Genomic DNA, 13,265 nt, shown 5'->3' on the forward strand with positions numbered 1-13,265 from the left:
ACTATATGGTCATTTCCTTCCTACCACTTCCATGTGAACGTGGGGTGGGTTGTTGCTTCAACCTCTCTTCTTTAGCATGTGGATTTTGTCAGAGGGAAAAAGATTAAACAGGTGGAGAAGTGGATTTGTATACTCATTACCCAATAGAAAAGAAAATTGAATAAGAAAAAGTGGATATAGATAGAGAGATATTCAGTTTAAAGCTGCAGGATCAAATGCACATGATCAAATATTCTCATATATATCTCACTTACTCAGAATATCACTTTGATGGGTTCTCACTTTTCCTCCCATACGGCCATACCTGGGTACTTTTGAATGTAGATCTAAATTGTGAGATTTGCAACCAACCACTATTGTGGGTGCACTATAAGGATCATTCATGCATGGTTTCTAACTAATGGGAGAGACTCCTGATTTAAATATTATAGTGAACATTTTTATCTACTTATCGTAAAACTTCTAACATTATATTGTCACGCTCGTTAAGGGTTGAAGTCTACAATAACTTTCACTTTATCAGCATATATTGGTTCAATGATAGTCATTTCTTTTTTGTTGACTTCACTCACCTATCAGTATTTAATGGAGTGTCTTAACCCAGATTATAAGTAGCATTTTATGTAGTAAAATTCCCAAAGATAACACTAATTGTTATGACTTAGGTTGATGTGGATAGTCCAACACAAAAGACTGATCTATTAGGTAGAAGAGTATCATGGTTCAAGTACAAAATTGAACACTTTTATGATCTACTCACCGTAATACTCAAAATATTAGATATTAAATAGGCTATGACACCATCTTAAATTTGCGGATGAATATAAATTATAAATACATTTTCATTGCATAACGCATTTAACGTGGGACTCTTAGAGTGTATTTACAAGTAAGTTTTTGAAAAAAATTTAAATCATATCTCATTCAATGTAAGACTCTAAACCAAAACCATACGATAGTTAAAATTGGAGCTCCTTGATATTACTATACTACTAATTCTTTTGCCAACAAAAGAGGCTCATATTATTTTGATAGTGAAGTATTTATTACATGAATGCAACATTTTACCTAAAAAAAAGTTTTGGAGAATTGCATTTGTAGAGGAGAGAAACATAAATACATCTATTGAATTCTCTTAAAAGCTCAAATATTTATAGGAAATGGATTATTAATAGCTCTGTTTTATTACCAACCTAGAAAGTGGCAGGACTTGTTTACCATAGGCATAGTACATCAATATTGTTGGTTATGTGCTTTTTGGTTGATACATTTAAGCAAAAGTGTGGTCCTGAATCCTTATATTCCTAGTCCTATGTGTTACTCTTTTAACAAAAAAATTTGGAAAATTGATGTTGACACATTAGAGAAGGCTGGGACACACATGTAAAATACGCTTTTGCCCCCTCGGCAGTTAACTGCCGAGGAATTAAAAATCCGGCTGCAGTTAACTGCCGAGGAAATCCTCGGTAGTTAACTGCCGAGGAATCAGAATTTTTTTCACTGTTCATCTTCTCTTCCTCTATCTCGGAAGGACAAGTTTGAAAGGGAGAAGAGTAATGGTGGCATTTAGTATGGGAATGGGATGTTGTTTCCCACCATGGGAAAGCTATTTTTCACCACTTGATTAAATAGGAACACTGATTTAATCATAGACTACCCACACCATATCTTGCTTACATTGTCTTCAACCTCATGGGATTGAAACTAACCCACGTCCTCCATTTTCTTTACTGCTCAGTCATAGAAACATCAAAAATTCATACTAGATTTTTTCTTCTCCCAATTGTTTCTAAAATAAGACTTATTCAAACTAATTGTCTATTTATTTATCAACATCTAATTTAAAAGAAAAAAAGCATCAAAATCAAAATTACTCAGAAGCAGATCTGGTAATAAAAAATAAGTAGAGTTTGAAGAAAAATTTATTTACATATAGAAATGATAAAAAAGAAATTGGTTTCTTGCTCCTGTAGATGTGTTTTCTATATTTGGGGAGATTTATTGGAGTTTGATTCATCTATATTATTGGTACCGATGCTTATAAGTTTGCTGATGGTGACAACATAGTCCCTCCTTGTTTCCAAAACTCAGCTCAAGTTTATTCCTCGGCAGTTAACTACCGAGGAAATCCTCGGCAGTTAGCTGCAGCCGGATTTTTAATTCCTCGGCAGTTAACTGCCGAGGGGGCAAAAACGTATTTTACATGTGTGTCCCAGCCTTCTCTAATGTGTGAACAGCAATTTTCAAAAATTTGAACGGGACCATTAACATATCCAAAAAGGCGAGTTTTAGCATGGGGCAATTGCCAAATTTCCCCATCTTGGATCAATTTTGTTTTACTTGCTATTAGGTGTACACCTTGCTTTTTTATATTCCAATTTATTATCAATTATTATTTGACCCAAATTAATTTACTTATTTCTTTACCTGTTTCTTTACCTGTTAATCTCCCGGTTAAAAATCTAATATGTCCAGCCCCATTTTCAATAATTATTTTAATATGAAAACATAGACATGGCTAAAAAATTATGACGTAAATATATATATATATATATTTTTTTTGACAAGATATATATATATATATATATATATATATATATATATATATATATATATATATTTACTGTATATTTATAAAGAATTAAATTTAGTTTTGAACCATAACATGTTACTTATAAATTATGTTTTCGTTGTTTTTTTTTATTCCTCATCCTGTTAAAGTTCTTTGATTACTGTTGACAAAAAAAAATACAAGCCTGTAAAATAACAAAATTAAAACAAATTAGTGGAATTAGTGTAAATACAAGCTAGTGTAATTATCTGTTTTTTTAATATAAAATGGGACAAATATTTAAAGAAACAATATTTAGAATTATGAAAGTGGGTGTAAATTAATGAGATGAGTGTAAACTGTTTGATAAAACTTATAAAAATGAGTCTAATTAACAAGTGGAGGTAGGTTGATAACTTATTCCTTAATGATTTTAGGTGGTGTAGTTTGCTAATTTACACCTTAGTATTTTTAGGTGTGTGTAAATTCTCTCTCTCTCTCTCTCTCTCTCTCTCTCTCTCTCTCTATATATATATATATATATATATATATATATATATATATATATATATATATATATATATATATATAAGATCATGTTTTTTTTATCTTTAAAAAAAATCTTGTTTTTTCATCTTAAAAAAAAAAAAGATATAGTTTTTTTCCTGTGAATTAAATAAAAATTCATCCAAGTTCCAGGTAAACATTCAAGAAGAATCATATCCATTGGTATTTATTAATATTAAATCAATGACTCTTTTTAAATTGACCTAAGGTGGGGAAAGAAGGCAATTGTCCCATGCTAAACTTTGCCATCCAAAAATTGAATTTAAGATTAAGATGAAAACTTTTGGAATTGTATGTGCATAGTTTTTGCTGCAATGTTTTGGTCTCTTATACTGCCACTTTGCAGATATATTATATATAGTACCACATTAGTATTGCATCACTATACACCGCTACAATTGAGATTGGATTGTTAAATATCCACCGATTCCACACATTACAAAAGAATGTAGTTATTGATCTTGGTCGATAGGTCTTTCATTTTAGTCGCTTCATGTAGTAAAAAAAAAAAAGCTTTTAATGGATATGTTTACTAGAAAACAGAATATTGACGGAAGAATTAAATTGATTCACGTAATTTAAGAGACTAATTTGTGATATCATAAATTTAAAGACAAAATTATTTTTTAGTCTCTTTAACTTAATTTCAGGTAATAATTTAGTCATTTATCTTTTTTTTTTTTTCATTTTAATTTTGTCCTTTTGGGCTATTTGGATATAGATTTTCAAATTTAAAATTCATGTTTTTATTTTCTTATGGCCTCTAAATCTTCAAATTTATAGTCTTTCATCTATTTTTCTTTGGGCTAAAAAGAGCACTCGCCAAAACACTTGCTCATAAATCACCCTCTTCAATTTGTTTTTTCTTTCTTTTTAATAAAATAAGTTATTTTTACGTATATTTAGTTTTTCTTTTGTATTTTGGTGTGATTTCATCGTCTAAATGCGATGTTGTTTGATTTGATTTCTCGTCTTCATGCCGTGTTTTATTTATTTCTCATCTTGATGTGGTGATCATTTGTTCAAGTTAAGAGATTAGTTTTGATCAAGTGTATATTCAATAAATGACATTGGCGTCGTACATTGCTAGAGTGATATAGAAAATGTGCATTGGTTTCTTTCAAGGAACTTGATTGAGGATCAAAGGTCTTAATAAAAAGAGGGATTTCTTTCCGCCTCCTAGGTGAATTGTGGGGGTCTTTCGTTCAAGTGGATCAAAGCTTCAGGCATAGCAAAGAAGAATTCAAGGTGAAGGAATTCCAAGGATTGCATGGGAGCTTAAGTTTCAATGACTTAGAGAATCTCCAATTTCAAGGGTTACTTGAAGATCGGTGGTGTCGTGGTTGCTTAAGATTGAAGATTAGGATTATCGTGGAAATTCTTTGTAACCATAACAATTTGTAAACAATTTTCAACAATAGTGGAAGTCCTTTATATAGGCGTTTTCTATTAAGAAGAGTGAAGGTACCCCGAAGCAAGACGAAATAAGGAACAATTATAAATCTCGGTGTTCTTTTCTTTCATATCTTTTAGTTTTTTCATTACTATTTGTATATGAATTTTGTGTTTGAAACCATTTGATTTGATTGTGATTCCTTGAATTAAGATTCATTTCAAATTCAATTATATCACAATTAAGCTTTATAAGATTCAATATTTAAACCTCTCAATTTAACTTTGAATCTTAGTTATTAATCATTGTCATGATTCTAAGAAATTTCACATTTCCAATATCACCGAATCACATGATATTCATATAGGCTACCAACCCAAGATTAATGAAATATATTTTAGCTTTTTCAAGGGAATGAAATATATGTTAGTTAACAATACAGAAAGGTCAAAAGCATAGTTATCATACAACTGTGCGCATGAGGCACATAATGAATCTATATTATCTACCCGTTGTTATATGGTGTACTGCACACGTATGTCATATATTTTCTTAGATGCATGTGAAAGGGGGATATTTATAGATTACTCTAATCTCATTATTATTTGTTGACAGAACTATTCTTTATATGATATATATTCATCTATATCTGTATTAGTAGTATACAAGTATATAGACCAATTTTTAATTCCACAACCACTTCAAAGAGCTCCATTAATGCTATATGGAAATAATAATTAAAAGAGGTCTTTTTTTGTGTGTAAAAAGAGGTCTAACAATACTTTTTTTTAAGGAAAAAATTCATTGCTTTTCATTAGCTATCAAGTCTCGGATACATGACGGTACATCATCATAAACGTGGGAGCTAGCATGAGATGGGACTACCCTAGCTAATTCATGAGCGACCTCATTGGCTTGCCTCCTATTGAACTCAACAATACTCTCTTTTTAACACTCACTTTAATACATATAATTTTATAAGACGAAATTCATTTGAATTTCACATATATTTGTCATTAAATGAATGTAAAGAGTGAAGAAAAGGCGTCAACATGTTTGATTTCCTATATCAAGTTCGGAAAGTAAATGATATGGGAGCTTTAGCGAAATTGTTCACTACATGAGGTCAAAAGTCAAAGTAAAATTGGATGATGTGGCGTTAAGGTTTGACATTAACAAAACGTACAACAAAATAGCATGCAAACATTCTCTGTGTACAACTTGTTATAAGGATTACCCCCTCGGTTACTAATTATAAGCAAAATTCACTTTTTAGATTCATTTAATTAATGATGTATGTGGTTCATATTATGAACCACGTACATCATTAATTGAATGAATGTAAAAAGTAAAATTTGCTTATAATTTGAAACGGATGGAGTATCATCTATGATAGAAAGAAGAAAGAAAACAACTTTTAATTTTATTCCAACTCGTGGAGTAGTAAATGTCTTTCAAAGGCAAGGCGTGAGGTGTTACTTTTAACATATACGAAACTCAAGTAAGCTAAGAAAGACTGGTAGGACTCAACAAAATGATTAATGTGTTAATATATTGAAATTTCCTGTCTATATGGCAAACAATAATAGTTAACTACCGTTGACCAACAAACGGTAGCTAATTATTATTGGGGTAAAGCGTCATTTCGGGTGCCTTAACGCAAATTACTACGCTATAGTTAATCATAGGTAATTGATAGGTTAACTAGAGTTGGTAGTTTTGGTTAGAGTTAGTTACTCCAACTAATTTCTATATATAGAAACACTCATTCCTTATGTCCATGTTTCATAACACAAATAATACAACCTAAAGAGCAATTTTCTTTCATAATTGAAGAAATTGATTTCGCCAATCTTATGCTGCGCTAACACTACACAGCTGTTCTACTTAGGAACAATATAGATAGATATGTAATCACAAAACAATCTAGCAAATCAATTTATGATATTTTTTCTGCAAATTTCTTCAGCCCTTGTACATGTAATCCAAAAGGAGAAAAACATTACTCAAAAAGAGGCATCAAATATGCAACCATGTTTTCAATTTTCAGGTTGACAAGCAGAATGACTATTGATAACATTGAGGTAAAAGTCCCAAGATTCATTTGTTTCAGTGATCCGTTCTTGACCAAATGGATGTTGCTCTACATACTTCACCATATTTTCAGCACTAGCCAGTCCTTCTAGATATTGTCGTAGATCGCCTTCGGCAGCTGACAAAAAGTAATTTTTCTTATTAATAATGCATAGCATAAGTTCTATACAGGAGTTTCAGGGTCCGATCCCTGAAAACCAACGTAGTTACTAACTTATTAATATTTGACTATAAAAAATTTAATGCATAGCAAGTTTTGGGAAGCATGAAAATGAGTACACCCTTTAACAAGAAAAGACAATGCCCAATTAGAGCATTTTTACTGATTGCAAAAATTATAATGAACCAAAAGTGCACAACTCACAAAAAATTCAGTTTCAGACCCGATTCTTTCTAATCGAGCCTCTCGATATGTCATTATACCCCTAGAAGTAGAAAGAATTACAATCCCTATTCCTCCTAAAATTCTCGGAACTTGTTGATAGTTCGAATAGATTCGTAGACCAGATGTACTGATCCTTTTTAAATTTAAAAAAGTTTTATACAATTCTTTCCTATTTCATCTACACCGTAGAGTTAATCAGACACTTTTTGATAAATGGCTTTTAATTAAGTGCTTGTAGTTTAAGCTTTTGTCAAGTAAATGATTATGTATAAGCTATATCAATAACAAATGATAAAATAAAGTCAATTTATTATCATATAAGCTATATAAGTTGTTTGCACAAGAAATCATGGAGAGCTTAAGAAAATAAACTGAAAAGTGAAAGTTGCTTATGGACATGTAATAAGCCGAACTCTCACAAACAATCTCACAAGTGCTTATGTCGGTAGATAAGCTCTGTTCAAATCAATCCAAACAGGCCATAGTATGCTGATGTTAATGTAAAATTTGTTTACTTTATTTAAAAGATGTGATATTCAAGCTAAATGTTAAAAGAGAAGGGACACAATCAAGCAAAACCTTATGACTTTACATATAAGAAAGTCATTGTGTAACATACCTAGAGAATTGTCATTCTGATTCTCATAACTGAATGTATACGGAAAGATTGAGTTGAATGGCTACAATATCAAAACATTAAGCATAAGTTAGGACATGATAGTCGGAAAAAAAGCATGATAGATGAAGAAAAATACAAAGGAAGGGTAAGTTTATTTACAGGATTAAGCAGTGCCTTGTGGGGAGAATCATCCAACAGCAATGTGTTTGACTCATTGTAATATCCCTTCTCCCAGGGAAGATTAGGATCATACTTGTCCCAAATTTTCCTTAAATCCTTTAAAACTATTGGCTTGCGATTGTTCTCAAGAGTCTTGAAAGTTGTTTCAGTACAATGTGAAATATCCTGTCAAAGAATATGTAGGATGAGATTAATCTAGACCAATGTTTAACACAATAAATAAAAAATGGAAGCACCAATCCATAAAGAATTAGCATGCACTGTCATTTTATGCAGTCAACATTTCTTCAGGTGCGTTTCTTTCAAGTTTACTAAATTTATTCCTATGAATGTTATTTCTGGGAATATAAAAGAAGAGTTTTTTATTCCTGGAACTATTATAATAGGATGGTTAATGGGTAGCTACACACTAATTTATTCTCATATTCATGGGTACTTTTATTCCCACCATTTTCTATGAGAATATTTTTTTTCCTAGGAATCTTTTATTCCCAGGAATAAAATTTAATAAACTTATAACAAACATTGGAATGTATATTTCTATCATTTTATTCATGGAAACATACAGATATAACTTGAAACAAATACACCCTAAGGATTGTAACATCGGTCGTACCGTATGTTGATTATCGGATTTTAGAAGTTAAAAAACAAAGAATCAAATCTCTATTTAGCAATTGACATTTACTGACTGCAACATTTTGTGACTGCAATCAATTTGGACCGATAATATTGAGATATGTCTTGAAATCACATGTTGAAAGTCGGAGAAATATGATGGCATTTTGTCCCATGCTCTAGGCGTAGGGACTGCTGCGCTAGGTGCGGCTGTGTTCATGTTTCAAGAAGATCTGTTTCTGCCAGCTGCGCTAGACACACGAGCAAGCTATGTGAAATGCAGAGATTTATGTAGAGCTACACTGGGCGTAGAGGATAATCCTGGGATCCAAATTTTCAGCTTTTAGAGTGTATTAAAGGCCAAAACTTGTTCTTTAATGAAGAGACCGTTAGAAAAGGTATACTCAAAGGGTTGATGTCTTTTGGGTGGGACTAGTGGCTTGGGAAACACGTGATAGTGTGCAAGTTTTGTTTTTTTTTTTTTGTGAAAAGAGTGATAGTGTGAGAGTTTTGTGTGCAACTTTAGTGTTTTTCTTTGTTTTGGGTGTTTTAGACACTTTTTGGCTGTGCCAAAACGAGATGCCTCTTTTTCGGTGCGACCCACCACTGTGCCCTATAACTAACCGCCTCAGAATACGTCGGCGAGCACGACAACCATTTCGAAGCCGCAACCTACCACTTGGCACACCTTCACACGTCACTACTTTTTTTTCGAGTGTACCGACACGCCTTCACCAAATCCGCATGTAATAGCACGTATTAGTGGTGATCAATCAGGTGGTGACACTTTTCCAACATGTGGAGTGGATCATATTAGTGGTAACTTTTGTTTTTACAAACGACGTTTAATCCGATGGTGACTCTTTTCTCCAAAGTGACGCTCTTTCCCACGGATGAATCACTAATCACAATTTCTCTTCTTGTCAATAATCATAATGTTTTGTTGTAACAAGCTTTAAGCATACTAAGCTTTAGCTTGACGGTCAGAATAGTCAACATTAGTGATTATTAGTTTATTACTATATAACTCAACATAACTGCTCCAAATCTCACAAGATTGTAACAAGAAAAAAAAATCTCACAAGATTTAATGAACACATACATTGTTGTGAAAATCCTGACTTAAATCCCAAAATTCAAGATTTTGCGACTTTACTCACCTTCAACGATTCAAATTCATTGCAGAATTCCAAAATAAACAAAATCCTACTAAAATCGCATCAAAATCGTGAAATCCATGCAAAATCACAAGATTTTACATGATTTTGAAAGATTCTGGCGATTTTTTTTATACATGTCAATTTTGACCGGTTTGTACATGTGACTCAGTCGGTTCTATAAATACATGAAAGAGCAAGTTTCTCTAGATTGCTTAGTGTTATTACGATTACTAAAGAATATTTGACATCTAAGTTTTGAGTCATTTATGTTTAAGTATTTTGTGGAGGTTAAACTTTGAGTCATATATCACATATATTAAGCAATGTATAACATATATTAAGCATTATTTTTGTTTTGGTAAAATCCATCCATTTTGAATGCGATTTTACGATTTTCGAGTTTACTATCTTATAACGATTCTATAAAAGTAGTTGAGTAGAATCCTTCGATTTTGATTGTCATTTTACGATTTTTGAATTTTCTATTCCCTTTCAACCCGAAAAAAAACCCCAATTTTGACAACCTCACACGTATATACTAAGGCTTATACCAAATCTACCAAAATAGATTGTTCTGAAGAAATTATAGAAGAAATTTATGAAATCAAATGAAATTTATGAAGTGTTCTGAAGTACTTACCCAAGTGAAAATCAACATTTGTTTCATGTCTCCCATCAAATAATCAATGATACTGTCAACAGTTTCCCTAAAAATTATAAAACACGAGTTAAAAAAAATAACAACTACTGATGCTTAATTTAAGAAAATGCTAACGAGTGCTCTTAGAATATTGTTTAAAAGTACTTCCAACGTGAAGACCACACAGCCACTTCAAATCTCTCAAAGCAAAAGTTCAGAAATTCATGAGAAAAAGGTCTCCTGAATAATGAAAAAGGCCTCTTGAATACTGGAAAAAAAAAAAAATCTGATAAGAAAATGCATTAATTCATGGATTCAAAGCATATACACGGTCAATGTGTAAGAAATCAATTGTACGTAACAAACCTTTGTAGCACCGACATTTCAAATTAAAGGTGTGTTCGATGTCCAACACCAGACCAACAATTGTGGTTATATTTTTTGCCCAAAAACTTGTGATTACTGATTATACGTTATCAACAAATTTTCTTTAAATTATTGTCGGTATTGATGGATGTGTCGTGTATGTCTCTGTGCTTCATAGTTAAAACGCTTAACTAAATGATTGGTTGAGTTACCAATCATGATTTCGTGACTTTGAAATTTTTTATAGAAAAAGTGTGTCAATAGTAAATTCTTAGTCCATTAAAAAAGTCAACAAAAAAATAATAAAAGAATAGTTATTTTTCTTACATGATCTCCTGCCTATGGTTGCATCTGGTGTGACCTCCTTTGGATGTGAAGAAACAATATCAACAAGAAGTCCATTTAAATCAAGAATAATAAGCTTCTTCCTCAAACATCCAATTGGTATTTCTTTTGATGAAATACACAAATTATTTTCCTCTTCATCTTTTTCATCACTAACTGGTAATTTTGTTATATTTTCTTCAGTAATAGTATCTTCTACCTTTACTACACCAACAACCATTTTCTTTCTTTTATCTATCAAAAACAAGTACTATAATTATGTAAACATAATCATATTACATAACCAGAAATATAAAATAAACTATCAAAATTCAAAAACAAGTACTATAATTATATCCTTAAAAAAAAAAGTACCATATCATATATACCATCATTAATCAAAAAGACAGAAAGGAAAAAGAATTAAAGAAGTTCGAATGTAACATACCAGAAGAAGGAAATGAATTTTCTACTTCATGACTTGAACGCAAAGAAATATAAATAGAGAGGAGAAAAATTAAAGAAAGATTATAGCATTGACCTTTGGGTCTTTCAGCTCTTCCAACTTTGAAAGTACCTTGCAATTTATATGACAGAAACAGAAAGTACCTTGCAATTTACAAAAGGACAAACGACAAAGTGGGGAACTAGAAAAAATGTTCTAATATCTGTCAGCAAGTAATTTAAGGTTTTTGCCAACAATGCAAATTGATTAAAAAAAAGGTAAAGATCTTGCTAACGTAGCTTCCACCTACTCTCTAAGAATTCTAAATTATAAAATTATTATTTCTTTTTTTTTTTTAAGAAAAAAAATCATTTCTTAAAATATCAAATATGTCAATTTCAAATATATTGAATATACAAACTTTCATAAAACTTTATCATTTAAGATCTCTACATAGTATCATGAGAGTATTCATTAGCATTTCTCAAAGCTTAATTGATTGGGAGTGGTTATGGTGCATAAGGAGATCCTTATGCATCGTGCATAATTGTTTTTTACACCCAACATAATTGCTTTCTACACCCCAAGTAAGCCAACTATAAAATCTAATTATTTGTGGGCCTAATAAAGTCCCATATTATAATTTTTTAAAACTGCTTCCAACCCAACTTATTAGGATCACTTTTTTAAAACCGCTTATTCAAAACAGCTTATTTATGCAAAACAGCTTATTTGTTCAAAATAGCTTAATCAAAACAGTTTATTTATACAAAACAGCTTATTCCGATTTCATTTTAAAAAACAACTTATTCAAAACAACTTATATATGCAAAACAATATATTTATGCAAAACAACTTATTCAAAACAGCTTATTTATGCAAAACAGCTTATTCGAAACAACTTATTTATACAAAATAGCTTATTTGTGCAAAACAGCTTATTCAAAACAACTCATTTATACAAAACAGCTTATATGTGCAAAACAGCTTATTCAAAACAGCTTATTTATACAAAACAACTTATTCCGATTTCATTTTAAAAAACAACTTATTCAAAACAGCTTATTTATGCAAAACAGCTTATTCGAAACAACTTATTTATACAAAATAGCTTATTTGTGCAAAACAGCTTATTCAAAACAACTCATTTATACAAAACAGCTTATTTGTGCAAAACAGCTTATTCAAAACAGCTTATTTATACAAAACAACTTATTCCGATTTCATTTTAAAAAACAACTTATTCAAAACAATTTATTTATGCAAAACAACATATTTATGCAAAACAACTTATTCAAAACAGCTTATTTATGCAAAACAGCTTATTCGAAACAACTTATTTATACAAAATAGCTTATTTGTGCAAAACAGCTTATTCAAAACAACTCATTTATACAAAACAGCTTATTTGTGCAAAACAGCTTATTCAAAACAGCTTATTTATACAAAACAGCTTATTCGAAACAACTTATTTATACAAAATAGCTTATTTGTGCAAAACAACTTATTCAAAACAACTCATTTATACAAAACAGCTTATATGTGCAAAACAGCTTATTCAAAACAGCTTATTTATACAAAACAGCTTATTCGAAACAACTTATTCATACAAAATAGCTTATTTGTGCAAAACAGCTTATTCAAAACAACTTATTTATACAAAACAGCTTATTTGTGCAAAACAACTATTTTGCACAAAATAAGTTGTTTTGAATAAGCTTTTTATGAGTTAGAGAGAGAAATGAGTATGGATTATGAGTTTCTTTACTGGAACGTTGTTTAACACTGAAATTATTACTGAAACCATAATTATGGTTTAATGGTTTTGATAATCATGTATGTGAAACCAAGATAATTGTGTAATGGTTTTTAATGAAATTATTATTGTTAGATGGTTTTGAATAATGATTAGGATGTTATACA

The 13,265-nt window shown here is 30.8% G+C and overlaps 1 protein-coding gene across 3 annotated transcripts; it reads right to left on the reverse strand.

Moving 5' to 3' along the window:
• Positions 1–6,311: 6,311 nt before the first annotated feature.
• LOC146904458 (putative FCP1 homology domain-containing protein C1271.03c) lies at positions 6,312–11,533 on the reverse strand. Of its 3 annotated transcripts, none has more exons than XM_085722627.1 (7): positions 11,346–11,533; positions 10,901–11,152; positions 10,373–10,475; positions 10,208–10,274; positions 7,769–7,954; positions 7,610–7,670; positions 6,312–6,723 (listed from the first exon to the last, which is right to left on the reverse strand). In XM_085722627.1, the coding sequence occupies exons 2-7, from the start codon at positions 11,136–11,138 to the stop codon at positions 6,551–6,553; spliced, it is 828 nt and encodes a 275-aa protein (XP_085578753.1). In that variant the 5' UTR covers positions 11,139–11,152; positions 11,346–11,533; the 3' UTR covers positions 6,312–6,550. The 3 variants fall into 3 exon arrangements, with proteins under 3 accessions (XP_085578753.1, XP_085578754.1, XP_085578755.1); XM_085722628.1 differs by having other exon boundaries at positions 11,439–11,522; XM_085722629.1 differs by having other exon boundaries at positions 10,901–11,168; positions 11,346–11,445.
• Positions 11,534–13,265: the final 1,732 nt, after the last annotated feature.

The sequence above is a fragment of the Medicago sativa genome, chromosome 7 (assembly GCF_051527215.1).
Source record: "Medicago sativa cultivar Bolivia chromosome 7, Bolivia_mono, whole genome shotgun sequence".
Lineage (NCBI taxonomy): Eukaryota > Viridiplantae > Streptophyta > Magnoliopsida > Fabales > Fabaceae > Medicago > Medicago sativa.